This window comes from Cetorhinus maximus, chromosome 9 (genome assembly GCF_964194155.1).
Source record: "Cetorhinus maximus chromosome 9, sCetMax3.hap1.1, whole genome shotgun sequence".
Lineage (NCBI taxonomy): Eukaryota > Metazoa > Chordata > Chondrichthyes > Lamniformes > Cetorhinidae > Cetorhinus > Cetorhinus maximus.
In genome coordinates this window covers 68,064,186-68,079,669 of record NC_135887.1, presented here as the reverse complement: position 1 = coordinate 68,079,669, position 15,484 = coordinate 68,064,186, and the positions used below count along the sequence as shown (strand labels likewise).

The 15,484-nt window shown below is 45.3% G+C and overlaps 1 protein-coding gene and 1 long non-coding RNA gene across 3 annotated transcripts in view; one reads left to right on the top strand and one right to left on the bottom strand.

Moving 5' to 3' along the window:
- LOC144684701 (uncharacterized) overlaps positions 1-15,484 on the top strand; it is a 466,848-nt gene that overhangs the window by 292,172 nt on the left and 159,192 nt on the right. The window lies entirely within an intron of this gene.
- Positions 1-15,484, bottom strand: part of cd82b (CD82 molecule b) — a 113,923-nt gene that overhangs the window by 42,032 nt on the left and 56,407 nt on the right. For both annotated transcript variants that reach the window (XM_078548821.1, XM_078548822.1), the window contains one exon: positions 240-364. In XM_078548821.1, coding sequence (XP_078404947.1) covers positions 240-364 — 125 coding nt within the window. The remainder of the gene's footprint in view (positions 1-239; positions 365-15,484) is intronic.

The window sequence follows — 15,484 nt, the reverse complement described above, 5'->3', positions numbered from 1 at the left end:
TTGTGCATCAGTGATGAAGGGAGTGAATATTTGTGGATGTAGTGCCAATTAAGTGGGTTGTTTTGTCCTGGATGGTGTTGAGCTTCTTGAGTGTTGTGGGAGCTGCACTCATCCAGGCAAGGGGAGAGTATCCATCACACCTATTGATGCAATACATTGAACTTTTTGGGTGCCACATGCTGATGATTGCGTATTAGCATTCGATAAATCGATATCTCATATTTCCAACCCAGACTCACCAATCCTAATAGGCATTTGACCTCATTAACTGCTCCAAGGCAACCAAGAAATCCCATCAGCATCGTTACAGAACCAACTCCCAGCAGGATGTATGATCCAATTTTCAATGCTGAAGATGAGGACTCTGCAGGGAGGAAATTGAGAAGCGTTTGTTATCAGCGGCTAGTAGTGTGAAGGCAAAACAAGATTCACTGAATTTCACCTTTCCTCCAGCTGCTCCTATTCCACAATCTCAAACTTAAAGCATCAAGTGACTATAGAGTCACTTAAGCCCTGTAAATTTTCATGCTTTAAAACCAAATGTTAAAAACATCAAATAATTTACATTCCTGTCTAAAACTCCCTAGATTCAGGGAAGATTAGACTGGAAGATAGCAAATGGAACTCCTTTATTCAAAAGGGGAGGGAGACAGCAAGCGGGAAACAATAGGCCAGTTAGCTCAACATCTGTCGCAGGGAAAATGTTAGAAGCTATTATTAAATAAGTTATAGCAGGGCACCTGGATAAGCTCAAGGTCATCAGGCAGAGTCAACATGGTTTTGTGCAAGGGAAATCATGCTTAACCAACTTATTGGAGTTCTTTGAGGAAATAACAGGTGCTGTGGATAAAGGGGAACTGATGGATGTACTGTACTTAGATTTCCAGAAGGCATTTGATAAAGTGCCACATCAAAGGTTATTGCAGAAAATAAAAGCTCATTGTATGGGGATAACATATTAGCATGGATAGAAGATTGGCTAGCTAATAGGAAGCAGAGAGTAGGCATAAATGGGTCTTTTTCAGGTTGGCAAGATGTAACGAGTGGTGTGCCACAGGGATCAGTGCTGTGACCTCAACCGTTCACAATTTATATAAATCATTTGGATGAAGGGATTGAAGGAATGGTTGTCAAATTTGCCGATGACACAAAGTAGGTAGGTAAGTAAGTTGTGAAGAGGATATAAGGAGGCTACAAAAAGATATAGATAGGTTAAGTGAATGGGCAAAGATCTGGCAAATGGAGTATAATGTGGGAAAATGTGAAATTGTCCATTTTGGCAGGAAGAATAAAAGAGCATATTATCAAAATGGTGAGAGATTGCAGAGCTCTGAGGTGCAGAGGGATCTGGATGTCCGAGTGCAGGAATCACAAAAGGCTAGTATGCAGGTATAGCAAGTAATTAAGAAAGCTAATAGAATGTTATCTTTTATCATGAGGGGAATTGAATACAAAAGTAGGGAGGTTACGCTTCAGTTGTACAGGGCCCTAGTGAGACCACGTTTAGAGTACCCTTCCTTATTTAAGGAAGGATGTAAATGCATTGCAAGCGGAGGTTACCAGACTAATACCTGGAATGGGTGGGTTATCTTATGATAAAAGGTTAGACAGACAAGGCTTGTATCTGCTGGATTTTAGAAGAACAAGTGGCGACTTAATTGCAACATATAGGCCTCGTCGGACACGCACGATCGACAGGCCTGGGAGCAGTCAGGAAAGAGGCCCCCGACCACGATTTCATGCTGCCTGGCCAATTAGCGGCCAGCCAGCGTGAAACATGTGCTGAAAAGCTCAGCAATGCCAGGGTGGGTGCGGGAAGAGGGCGGGCTACGACACAGGTGAGCACTTGGAGAGAGCTCCCTGAAGGCAGACAGCTGCCTCAGGGAGCTGCAGACCTGCAAATAATGAAGTAAGAAACAAAAAAGCTGCAAAATATGTCCATGCAGCACAATCAAGCACCTGAAAGCCTACCTCATAAAAATGCTGTCCTCAGGTATTTCTTTTTATTTTATTTCCTAACGAACATTTCATCCCGCCCTTGGATGAGGTTTCATCAAAAATGTCAAGGCCGCTTGGCCGATTCGCCCATCTGTCAACCGTACAGTTGGACGGGCCACGAAAAATCACAGATGGCTGCACCGTTAATTGGCTTAATTGCTGGTGGGCGCGCTTCCAACTGCTGTGCGTGCCTGCCGAGTGAAATATCGCACGAGTGCGCAATGACGTCAGGGCAATCGCCTGATGTCATCTTGCGCGATTTTAAGCCCGTTCGGGTCGGGCGCGCGCCTGCCCGCGGAACGTAAAATTCTGTCCATAAGATCCTGAGGAGTCCTGACAGGGGGATGTGGAAAGGATGTTTGCTCTTGTGGAAAAATCTAGAATGAGGGGTCATTATTTAAACATAAGGGGTGACCCATTTAAAACAGAGATGAGGTGAAATTTTTTCTCTCAGAGAGTCATGAGTCTTTGGAACTCTCTCCCTGAAAAGGTGGTGGAAGCAGAGTCTTTGAATATTTTGAAGGCAGAGATGGATAGATTCTTGGTAAGCAAGGGGGTGATAGTTTATCGGGGATAGGTGGGATGCAGATTCGAGGTTACTATCAGATCAGCCATGATCTTATTAAATGGCAGAGCAGGCTCGAGGGGTTGAATGGCCTACGCCAGTTCCTTGTTCATATGTTCAGTCAGTTGAAACGCAATCAGAAATGCTACCAAAGACATTAAAATATTCCATTCTGAAAGGAGTTCACTGCTCCATTCCAACTGGAGTACAATACTTCAATCCAACAGGAGTTCACTGCTCCATTCCAACTGGAGTACAATACTCCAACAGGAGTTCACTGCTCCATTCCAACTGGAGTACAATACTTCAATCCAACAGGAGTTCACTGCTCCATTCCAACTGGAGTACAATACTCCAATCCAACAGGAGTTCACTGCTCCATTCCAGCTGGAGTACAATACTCCAATCCAACAGGAGTTCACTGCTCCATTCCAGCTGGAGTACAATACTTCAGTCCAACAGGAGTTCACTGCTCCATTCCAACTGGAGTACAATACTTCAATCCAACAGGAGTTCACTGCTCCATTCCAACTGGAGTACAATACTCCAATCCAACAGGAGTTCACTGCTCCATTCCAACTGGAGTACAATACTCCAATCCAACAGGAGTTCACTGCTCCATTCCAACTGGAGTACAATACTCCAATCCAACAGGAGTTCACTGCTCCATTCCAACTGGAGTACAATACTCCAATCCAACAGGAGTTCACTGCTCCATTCCAGCTGGAGTACAATACTCCAATCCAACAGGAGTTCACTGCTCCATTCCAGCTGGAGTACAATACTCCAATCCAACAGGAGTTCACTGCTCCATTCCAACAGGAGTTCACTGCTCCATTCCAGCTGGAGTATCATACTCCAATCCAACAGGAGTTCACTGCTCCATTCCAACTGGAGTACAATACTCCAATCCAACAGGAGTTCACTGCTCCATTCCAACTGGAGTACAATACTCCAATCCAACAGGAGTTCACTGCTCCATTCCAACTGGAGTACAATACTCCAATCCAACAGGAGTTCACTGCTCCATTCCAACTGGAGTACAATACTCCAATCCAACAGGAGTTCACTGCTCCATTCCAACTGGAGTACAATACTCCAATCCAACAGGAGTTCACTGCTCCATTCCAACTGGAGTACAATACTTCAATCCAACAGGAGTTCACTGCTCCATTCCAACTGGAGTACAATACTCCAATCCAACAGGAGTTCGCTACTCCATTCCAGCTGGAGTACAATACTTCAATCCAACAGGAGTTCACTGCTCCATTCCAGCTGGAGTACAATACTCCAATCCAACTGGAGTTCGCTACTCCATTCCAGCTGGAGTACAATACTCCAACAGGAGTTCGCTACTCCAATCCAACAGGAGTTCACCGCTCCATTCCAGCTGGAGTACAATACCCCAATCCAACAGGAGTTCACTGCTCCATTCCAACTGGAGTACAATACTCCAATCCAACAGGAGTTCACTGCTCCATTCCAACTGGAGTACAATACTCCAATCCAACAGGAGTTCACTGCTCCATTCCAACTGGAGTACAATACTCCAATCCAACAGGAGTTCACTGCTCCATTCCAACTGGAGTACAATACTCCAATCCAACAGGAGTTCACTGCTCCATTCCAACTGGAGTACAATACTCCAATCCAACAGGAGTTCACTGCTCCATTCCAACTGGAGTACAATACTCCAATCCAACAGGAGTTCACTGCTCCATTCCAACTGGAGTACAATACTTCAATCCAACAGGAGTTCACTGCTCCATTCCAACTGGAGTACAATACTCCAATCCAACAGGAGTTCGCTACTCCATTCCAGCTGGAGTACAATACTCCAACAGGAGTTCACTGCTCCATTCCAGCTGGAGTACAATACTCCAATCCAACAGGAGTTCACTGCTCCATTCCAACTGGAGTACAATACTCCAATCCAACAGGAGTTCACTGCTCCATTCCAACTGGAGTACAATACTCCAATCCAACAGGAGTTCACTGCTCCATTCCAACTGGAGTACAATACTCCAATCCAACAGGAGTTCACTGCTCCATTCCAACTGGAGTACAATACTTCAATCCAACAGGAGTTCACTGCTCCATTCCAGCTGGAGTACAATACTCCAATCCAACAGGAGTTCGCTACTCCATTCCAGCTGGAGTACAATACTCCAACAGGAGTTCGCTACTCCAATCCAACAGGAGTTCACCGCTCCATTCCAGCTGGAGTACAATACCCCAATCCAACAGGAGTTCACTGCTCCATTCCAATTGGAGTACAATACTCCAATCCAACAGGAGTTCACTACTCCATTCCAGCAGGCGTACAGTATTCACAGAATCACACAGTGCAGAAGAGGCCCTTCGGCCCATCGAGTCTGCACCGACACATGAGAAATACCTGACCTACCTACCTAATCCCATTTACCAGCACTTGGCCCATGGCCTTGAATGTTACGACGTGCCAAGTTCTCATCCAGGTACTTTTAAAAAAATGTGAGGCAACCCGCCTCCACCACCCTCCCAGGTAGCGCATTCCAGACCGTCATCACCCTCTGGGTAAAAAAGTTTTTCCTCACAACCCCCCTAAACCTCCTGCCCCTCGCCTTGAAATTGGGTCCCCTCGTGACTGACCCTTCAACTAAGGGGAACAGCTGCTCCCTATCCACCCTGTCCATGCCCCTCATAATCTTTTGCACCTCGATCAGGTCGCCCCTCAGCCTTCTCTGCTGTAACGAAAACAACCCAAGTCTATCCAACCTCTCTTCATAACTTAAATGGTTCATCCCAGGCAACATCCTGGTGAAACTCCTCTGCACCCTCTCCAGTGCAATCACATCCTTCCCAGAACTGCACACAGTACTCCAGCTGTGGCCTCACTGAGGTTCTAAACAACTCCAACATGACCTCCCTACTTTTGTAATCTATGCCTTGATTGATAAATGCAAGTGTCCCATATGCCTTTTTCACCACCCCACTAACATGCCCCTCCACCTTCAGAGATCTATGGACACACACGCCAAGGTCCCTTTGTTCCTCAGAACTTCCTAGCGTCATGCCGTTCATTGAATACTTCCTTGTCAAATTACTCCTTCCAAAGTGTATCACCCCATACTTTTCAGGATTAAATTCTATCTGCCACTTATCTGCCCATTTGTCCATCCCATCTATATCTTCCTGTAGCCCAAGACACTCAACCTCACTGTTAACCACCAGGCCAATCTTTGTGTCATCCGCAAACTTACTAATCCTACCCCTCACATAGTCATCTATGTCGTTTATCAAAATGTTGAATAATAGGGGACCCAGTACAGATCCCTGTGGTACGCCACTGAACACTGGCTTCCAGTCACTAAAGCATCCTTCTGTCATCTCCTACAAGTAAGCCAATTTTGAATTCACCTTATCAAATTATCCTGTACCCCATGTGCATTTGCCTTCTTGAAAAGTCTCCCATGTGGGACCTTGTCAAAGGCTTTGCTGAAATCCATATAAACTACATCAATTGCACTACCCTCATCTACACACCTGGTCACCTCCTCAAAAAATTCAATCAAATTTGTTAGGCATGACCTCCCTCTGACAAAGCCATGCTGACTATCCCTGATCAAGCCTTGCCTCTCCAAGTGGAGATAGATTCTCTCCTTCAGAATTTTCTCCAATAGTTTCCCTACCACTGATGTGAGACTCACTGGTCTGTAGTTCCCTGGCTTATCTCTACAACCCTTCTTAAATAGCGGAACCACATTAGCTATTCTCCAGTCCTCTGGCACCTCCCCGGTGGCCAGAGAGGAATTAAAAATTTGGGTCAGAGCCCCTGCGATCTCCTCCCTTGCCTCCCTCAGCAGTCTGGGACACAAATCATCTGGACCTGGATATTTGTTCACTTTTAAGCCTGCCAACGCCTCCAATACCTTGTCACTCCCTATATCAATTTGCTCAAGAACCTCGCAGTCTCTCTCCCCGTGTTCGATACCTTCATCCTCATTCTCTTGGGTGAAGACGGATGTGAAGTATTCGTTCAACACTCTACCGATGTCCTCTGGCTCAATCCATAGATTGCCCCCTTGGTCCCTTATGGGCCCTACTCTTTCCCTGGCTATCCTCTTCCCATTGATATACTTATAGAATATCTTGGGATTTTCCCTATTTTTACTAGCCAGAGATTTCTCATATCCCCTCTTTGCTCTCCTAATTGCTTTCTTAAGCTCCACCCTGCACTTCCTGTACTCCACTAATGCCTCTGCTGATTTGCTTCCCTTGTACCTGCTAAAAGCCCCTCTTTTCCTTCTCATCATAACCCGGATATCTCTGGTCATCCATGGTTCTCTGGGCTTGTTACTCCTTCCTATCACCCTAGAGGGAACATGTTGAACCTGTAACCTCCCCATTTCCTTTTTGAACACCCCCCACTGCTCCTCTGTAGATTTCCCCACAAGTAGTTGTTCCCAGTCTGCCTTGGCCAGATCCTACCTTATTTTACTATAATCCGCTCTCCCCAAACCAAAACATTTTTTTACAACTTGTTTATTTCCTTGTCCATAACAAGCTTAAATTGTACCATGTTGTGGTCGCTATCACTAAAATACTCCCCCACCACCACCTCAGTCACCTGTCTGGCTCCATTCCCCAGAATTAGGCCCAGCACTGCGCCGTCCCTTGTTGGACCCTCTACATATTGACCGAAAGATTTCTCCTGTACACATTTCAAGAAATCCACTCCATCCAATCCACTATGTCTATCCCAATTAATGTTAGGATAGACATTCAATTCCAACAGGAGTACAATACTCCATTCCAACTGAAATAAAATATTCCATTTCGACCAGAGTACACTACTCCATTCCGACCAGAGTACACTACTCCATTCCGACCAGAGTACACTACTCCATTCCGACCAGAGTACACTACTCCATTCCGACCGGAGTACACTACTCCATTCCGACCGGAGTACACTACTCCATTCCGACCAGAGTACACTACTCCATTCCGACCAGAGTACACTACTCCATTCCGATCGGAGTACACTACTCCATTCCGACCGGAGTACACTACTCCATTCCGACCGGAGTACACTACTCCATTCCGACCTGAGTACACGACTCCATTCCGACCGGAGTACACGACTCCATTCCGACCGGAGTACACTACTCCATTCCGACCGGAGTACACGACTCCATTCCGACCGGAGTACACGACTCCATTCCGACCGGAGTACACTACTCCATTCCGACCGGAGTACACTGCTCCATTCCGACCGGAGTACACTGCTCCATTCCGACCGGAGTACACTGCTCCATTCCGACCAGAGTACACTACTCCATTCCGACCGGAGTACACTACTCCATTCCGACCGGAGTACACTACTCCATTCCGACCGGAGTACACTACTCCATTCCGACGGGAGTACACTACTCCATTCCGACCAGAGTACACTACTCCATTCCGACCGGTGTACACTACTCCATTCCGACAGGAGTACACTACCCCATTCCGACCGGAGTACACTACTGCATTCCGACGGGAGGACAATACTCCATTCCGACCGGAGTACACTGCTCCATTCCGACGGGAGTAAAATACTCCATTCCGACCGGAGTACACTACTCCATTCCGACCGGAGTACACTACTCCATTCCGACCGGAGTACACTACTCCATTCCGACCGGAGTACACTACTCCATTCCGACAGGAGTACACTACTCCATTCCGACGGGAGTAAAATACTCCATTCCGACCGGAGTACACTACTCCATTCCGACCGGAGTACACTACTCCATTCCGACCGGAGTACACTACTCCATTCCGACCGGAGTATACTACTCCATTCCGACCGGAGTATACTACTCCATTCCGACGGGAGTACACGACTCCATTCCGACGGGAGTAAAATACTCCATTGCGACCGGAGTACAATACTCCATTCCGACCGGAGTACACTGCTCCATTCTGACCGGAGTACACTGCTCCATTCCGACGGGAGTACACGACTCCATTCCGACCGGAGTACACTACTCCATTCCGACCGGAGTACACTGCTCCATTCCGACCGGAGTACACTGCTCCATTCTGACGGGAGTAAAATACTGCAGTCCGACGGGAGTACAATACACCATTCCGACCGGAGTACACTACTCCATTCCGACCGGAGTACACTACTCCATTCCGACCGGAGTACACTACTCCATTCCAACTGGAGTACACTACTCCATGCCGACCGGAGTACACTACTCCATTCCGACCGGAGTATACTACTCCATTCCGACGGGACTACACTACTCCATTCCGACCGGAGTACACGACTCCATTCCGACGGGAGTACACTACTCCATTCCGACCAGAGTACACTACTCCATTCTGACTGGAGTACACTACTCCATTCCGACAGGAGTACACTACCCCATTCCGACCGGAGTATACTACATTCCGACCGGAGTATACTACTCCATTCCGACGGGAGTACACGACTCCATTCCGACGGGAGTAAAATACTCCATTCCGACCTGAGTACAATACTCCATTCCGACCGGAGTACACTGCTCCATTCTGACCGGAGTACACTGCTCCATTCCGACGGGAGTACACGACTCCATTCCGACCGGAGTACACTACTCCATTCCGACCGGAGTACACTGCTCCATTCCGACCGGAGTACACTGCTCCATTCTGACGGGAGTAAAATACTGCAGTCCGATGGGAGTACAATACACCATTCCGACCGGAGTACACTACTCCATTCCGACCGGAGTACACTACTCCATTCCGACCGGAGTACACTGCTCCATTCCGACCGGAGTACACTGCTCCATTCCGACGGGAGTAAAATACTGCAGTCCGACGGGAGTACAATACACCATTCCGACCGGAGTACACTACTCCATTCCGACCGGAGTACACTACTCCATTCCAACCGGAGTACACTACTCCATGCCGACCGGAGTACACTACTCCATTCCGACCGGAGTACACTACTCCATTCCGACGGGACTACACTACTCCATTCCGACCGGAGTACACGACTCCATTCCGACGGGAGTACACTACTCCATTCCGACCGGAGTACACGACTCCATTCCGACCGGAGTACACGACTCCATTCCGACCGGAGTACACGACTCCAGTCCGACGGGAGTACACGACTCCAGTCCGACGGGAGTACACGACTCCAGTCCGACGGGAGTACACGACTCCAGTCCGACGGTAGTACACGGCTCCATTCATTAATTATGCACAGGCGAGTATCTCTCCGAATCACCTGGCGGGTGCTGATTTGACCGTCCCAACGTTATCTATTGGGGTCGAACATCCAGGCCCCATATTTACACGCCAGCCAGGCACACACATCTCAATGTCTCCAGCCCAGCTGTCTCAAGGAGACCTACAGACATGTCTGGTAACCAGATGAAGGAGGCTGCACCCCTTTTCTGTCCCGACCCACCCTCCAGGCCTTGAACCGAGGAATGCAGCAGCATACAGATGGGCTTTATCCCAAGGACGGCTCCAAGAAGCATACCAGTCACACCCCACTGGCCTGGGAGGCCATAGCAGAGGAGGTCAGTGCGGCTGACTACCATAACCACAACGCCATCCAGTGCAGGAAGAGGGTGAATGATCTCATCCATTCTGCCAGGGAAAGTCATCCTTCAGATAAAAGCAAAATACTGCGGATGCTGGAAATCTAGAACAAAACAAAAATACCTGGAAAAACTCAGCAGGTCTGACAGCATCTGCGCAGAGGAACACAGTTAATGTTTCGAATCCGAATGAGCCTTCAACAGAACTGATGAAGAGTCATTCAGACTCGAAACGTTAACTGTATTCCTCTCCGCAGATGCTGTCAGACCTGCTGAGTTTTTCCAGGTATTTTTGTTTTTGTTCTAAGTCATCCTTCAATTCCCTCCAATATCAAACTTTCATTATGTTATCATATACTCAAAGGGTTGCTCCGGCATCTCATCTATCATGCTGCTCACACTCCATCCTCCGCCCATTCTGGAGAGGGCTCATCACACACAGGTGGCATGCATGTTTTCCCAACCTCTGCTCCATCCATTCTCATCACGTTCCTTTCTTTTGTCTTCATGGACTGCAGCAGTTCAAGAAGGCAGCTCACCACCACCTTCTCAAGAGCAACTAGGGATGGGGAATAAATGCTGGCCTAGCCAGCGAAGCCCACATCCCTGGAATGAAGTTAAAAAAATGCAGTCCAAGCTGGCACACAACAGAAGGGTAAGATCCCAGGCCAGAGAAGGGACAGCAAACATCATACCCCAAGCTGGCTGGGGAAGGACAGGGATCGCTCCTGTGGGGAAGGAGAGACCAGCTTGTCCCAGCAACATAGTATGGATGACACCTTCATGAGTTTATCACATCCTGACATTCACTGCGAGTAACATGCAATCTTGTAATTGCCTGCTTGTCATGAAGGTATAATAATTTTCAGGATTTTTTTCTGGTATATTGTAAAGTAGGTTATGGGGGTTGTGTTTTTCTGTCTGTGTTTGTGATTTAATTACATTTTACAGCCAAGCAGACTGCAAGCTGAAGCTATCAAAAGAAGTAAGGTGTAGAAGTGTCTTTAATATGCTAATGAGTAAACATGGTTGGGGTCTTAGCATGTAAGGTGTAAAGGGAATTTGGATTTTTAGATAGATGAAAGGGAATTTGAATTTCAAAGAGGTTAATGAGAATATTGGCAACATGAAAAGAAAAGATAAAGTTCCACAGACATATGGAAGCAATGGAATTTACATATTAAAAGGGGTGAAACATATATAAAAGAGAATGAGGCTATGTGTCAGGGGAAGGCATCGTAAGATCTAACAGAAGGGTGAGAAGCCTCCAGTATTTGTGCATTAAGACTGCTGTCTACAGAAACTGAAGCTGGAGAAAGCCATTTTGAATTCCACTGTCCAGGGTATTGTGTTAATTTGCTGGATCTGTTTAAAATCTAAAATATCTATTTTTGGACTATTGCCTTAAATTAGGTGTAACTGGGAGTCAGGTTAATTAATGATTTTAGGAGTTATTATAGTAGTAATTTGTAGACCTAAGTATGTGCTTGAAATCTTTTCTTTGGTTAATAAATATTTTAATGTAATTGATCATTGAAAGTTAGACAGTCTTATCACCTTCAAGCTCTTTTGATATGTACAACTTCTACTATAAGTATCTGTGTAGTCTGATGCTTCCTCAGAGTGTCAGCTAGCTACCTTGTATGCTACTGGGCCCTCCGTGATATCACGATTAATAAAGGCTTCCGAGACAAACCTCCTGGGTCTGAGTGTTCACTCCGATTTCCGCGACAAATTGGCGACGAGGATGGGATCCGACTGATGCCCAGTAACCTCTTAAGTTAGAGAGGTGATTGAAATCCTGGGCCGTCGGATCTCTAAAAAAGAACCCTCGCGGAAAAAAGGGAGGAATACCTCTCCCAAATTAGGGAGAGTGCGAACTGCATCCTAGCTGAAAAGGGGATTGCAGTGAATCAGCGTCCCAGCTGAGAAGGGACTGCGAGTAAAAGGGTAGCTACCGACCAAAGAGACTTAAGTGACCCAAAGAATCGGAGGACTTGTCAAGGAACTCTTAAACACCGGTGAGCGCGTAGGGTAGGAAACGCGCCGCGCTGCTAACTGTGTTTCCTTTTCAGATAAATGGGAGGTCGCAACAGCAGAGCGGGCTCTGCCACTCCCCCCGCTTCGCAAAGTACTAAGAACAAAGTGAAACCGGCGAAACCGGAGTTTAAATCAGGAACTTTGAAGATGGGCAAGAAAACGGAATGAAAAATGGATGAAAAAAGTAGTAGTATACCCAGGGGTTCGAGTCCCATGGAGGTGAAAAGTAAGTAATTTCTGTGTTTTCTTTTGTGTATATTATTAAGTAAAATGGGAAATATGACATCAAAGAAACCCCAGGTTCCCCCTTTGAAGGGAACCCCAAATGCTTATATGTATGTCCATTACGGTCCTGAAATTGTCCAATATGTTTCTGATTGGGTTAAATGGACTCAAAGTAAAGGAGAGCTGGAACTTTTAATCGGGACAGATTTGAGCGCTTATAATATGTTTTAAGGGAGGTAGATAGTGCGCTACTGAATTTTCTGTAACTTAAAGAAAAAAAGAGTGAATTGACCTAAGTTACAAGGGCTGTTTGTGCTGAAGAGAGAGAGAGAGAGAGAAAGGGTACCCCTAGGGGGTTAATGAGCAATTTGCAAGCAGCAGCAGAGAAAATGTGAGCTTTTGTCAGTTTGAAGTTCCCTATAGGTGGAGCCTTCAAGATCCCTTTATTCCCCCCACTGCTACTCGAAGCTTCGTTTAGAGTTAAGTTCAATATTATAGGAGTATCGATACATACCTTTATCTATGTGTTTGTCTGTGTGCAATGAAGCATTTGTATGTGAGCTTTAATGTGTTTTCTTCCCTGAATTGTCTTGTGTGTGTGTAGTTGGGCACTTTAGAGTCGAAAGCCCCATATTAGATTAAAGGAAAAGTTTATTCAAATATTCCAAAGTTTTGAGTATAAGGTTTGAGTTGAGATTTCTGGCAAAAATCATAATTTGAAGGTAGTGTAAAGATAAAGCAAGGCTTGCCTTTGTTTGAGATGAACCAATCCTTGTACCACCCCCTTGCAGACTAGGAGGGAATAACCCTTATCATCAGCTTCCAAGCTGATTGGGATTAATACATACGAGTTAGTATTCTAAAATGCTGAGAAAAAGAAATTACTTGAAATTCAGAAGGATTCTAGGAACATGAAAAGATGTAAACACAAGGTCTAGATGGTTCCAATGGATAAAAAGGGGTTTCTTAAGAAGAGATGAATTAAATATTAAAGGAAATCTGCTTTCCAAAAGCACTGGAATTTGAATTTGGGACAATCTTGAGACGTAAAGTGCTGTGTAATTTAACAGGTTACTTTTGAATCACTAGGATGCTATCTAAGATAAAGAATGTGTCGATGAACATACGGAAATTATAACTTGGATACAAATCATTACACATGAAAAAGAGGTTGTTTTAATTTTGATAGTGTAAATTACATTTCTTACAAAGTTTAAAAATTTGAGGTTTGGTTCTTGATAAAGTTCTCAAAAGGGAATTTTCATTTTAAAACGCCTGACAACAATTGGCTCTAATTCAAATGCTGCAAGCTTTTGTGTTTGTAAGTCTGTTCCCAAAGTTTGAAGCTAAGCTCAAGACCTTGGCAAAGTTTGGCAGAAATCCAATTTTTGGCCGAGTTAATGAATCTGGGATAATTCTAAAAGAAAAGGTTCAGACACAATTTAGTGGGTTTCTTTTAAGACAATAAAATCTTTGAGAAGAAGAAAAGGAAGCAAAACTTGTTAATACTTGAGTTCTGTTTTAAAACTGTTATGATAATATTTTAAAGTCTCTCCAGACAACCTGAACAAGATAAGATGGTGTTGCAAGTGTAATATGGTATGAGGCAAGTAGGAGAATGAGTCAGGGAAAGAGGACATAATGTACAAACTGTTTTAAGGGAAATGAATTGATAATCTGACCATCAACTGAGGCATTGGAACTGCACAGGGGAGATAAGCAAAGATCTAGAGACAGAGATTCCTGTTGAAATGGAATAGTTAATATGGCCTAAAGAGTAAGCAAACATTTTAAACAATCAAGACAATAGAGAAACTGAACTCAAGAGAACCTTAGGATGATCATGGTCAGGAAAGAAAACTTAGAGGTAAAACTATGAGGAATCTATAGTTCAGGAATTGAAATGTAAGGTGAAATAATACTTAACAACAATTTACCACAAGATGGATACAGGTAAAGGGAAAGCTGGAAAAAGGCTAAATAGATGTATTACTGATTATATTAATGTGCCTGTGAGCTACAAAAAGTAAGACCACAGAATTAACACCTTGATGACAGGCAGAGTTAAGCGGTTCCCAGAGAGAACCATCACTGGGAGTGAAGATACAGAGCCATTGAAAGATAGGATAAGAAGGTGCATTGTAGATTTGTTTAAGGAATTGAGGTCTGACATGAGACAGCAGCAGGAGGGAGTAGACTGGAAGGAGTGGGGGTGCAACAGGGAGAGTTATTAAAGAAGTGTGTAATCTTATGGAGATTAAACAGAAATTCCATATTCCTTACCACCCCCTGAGTCCAGGGATGGTGGAAAGGATGAACTGAACTTTAAAAAAAAAACATCAATCAAGAGACAGGGAACAGCCCAATATTCTAATGCGCCGTGGGCTACACCAAGCAGTACCGTCAGGCTCACCCCATTTGAAATGATAATAGCCATGCTATTACCTGAAGGTATTATAGTAGGAGGTGTAGGGCCACTGAAAGGAAAAATACAGCACAATGTAAGGGAATTAAGTAGGCAATTACATAAGTTGAGAGAGGAAGTTAGAGACTGACAGATGATTAAGGATATGGAAGCAGGCAAATCCAAAGAGAAAGATACATGACAATTGACCAAGCGGTAACCCAGAGAATGGGAGCCGATGTTAATGTCTCCACAGATCTATGATCCTGGTCGTGGGCCTATCAGTACTGGCAACAAGGTCGGGGATCATCACTGCTCATCCTGCACCGCAGGAGGAACTTTGGTACAGCATGGACAGTGCCGAATGCGACGCAACAGGGAATGATAAATGTAACAGTAGGAGAACAAGTGCTTTCAAATTGTAGTAAGGGTTTGCTTCAGATCGAGCATGGGAGGTCCCCCACTACCCAGCCACCTCCCACCTCTACTTTCACAGTCTGAGTAGAGATAATTGAAGGCCCTCAAACCACACCGACTGATCCATCTTGTCCAACTATGCATCCAGGACCGGCGAATGGTTTGGTACTGGTTAATCTGAAGTTTTGTATGATAATGTACACCATGAGCTGGTACCCATAGTCTTGAATGTATCCGGTGTCGTCCTGCCCCAGTGGTGCTCAA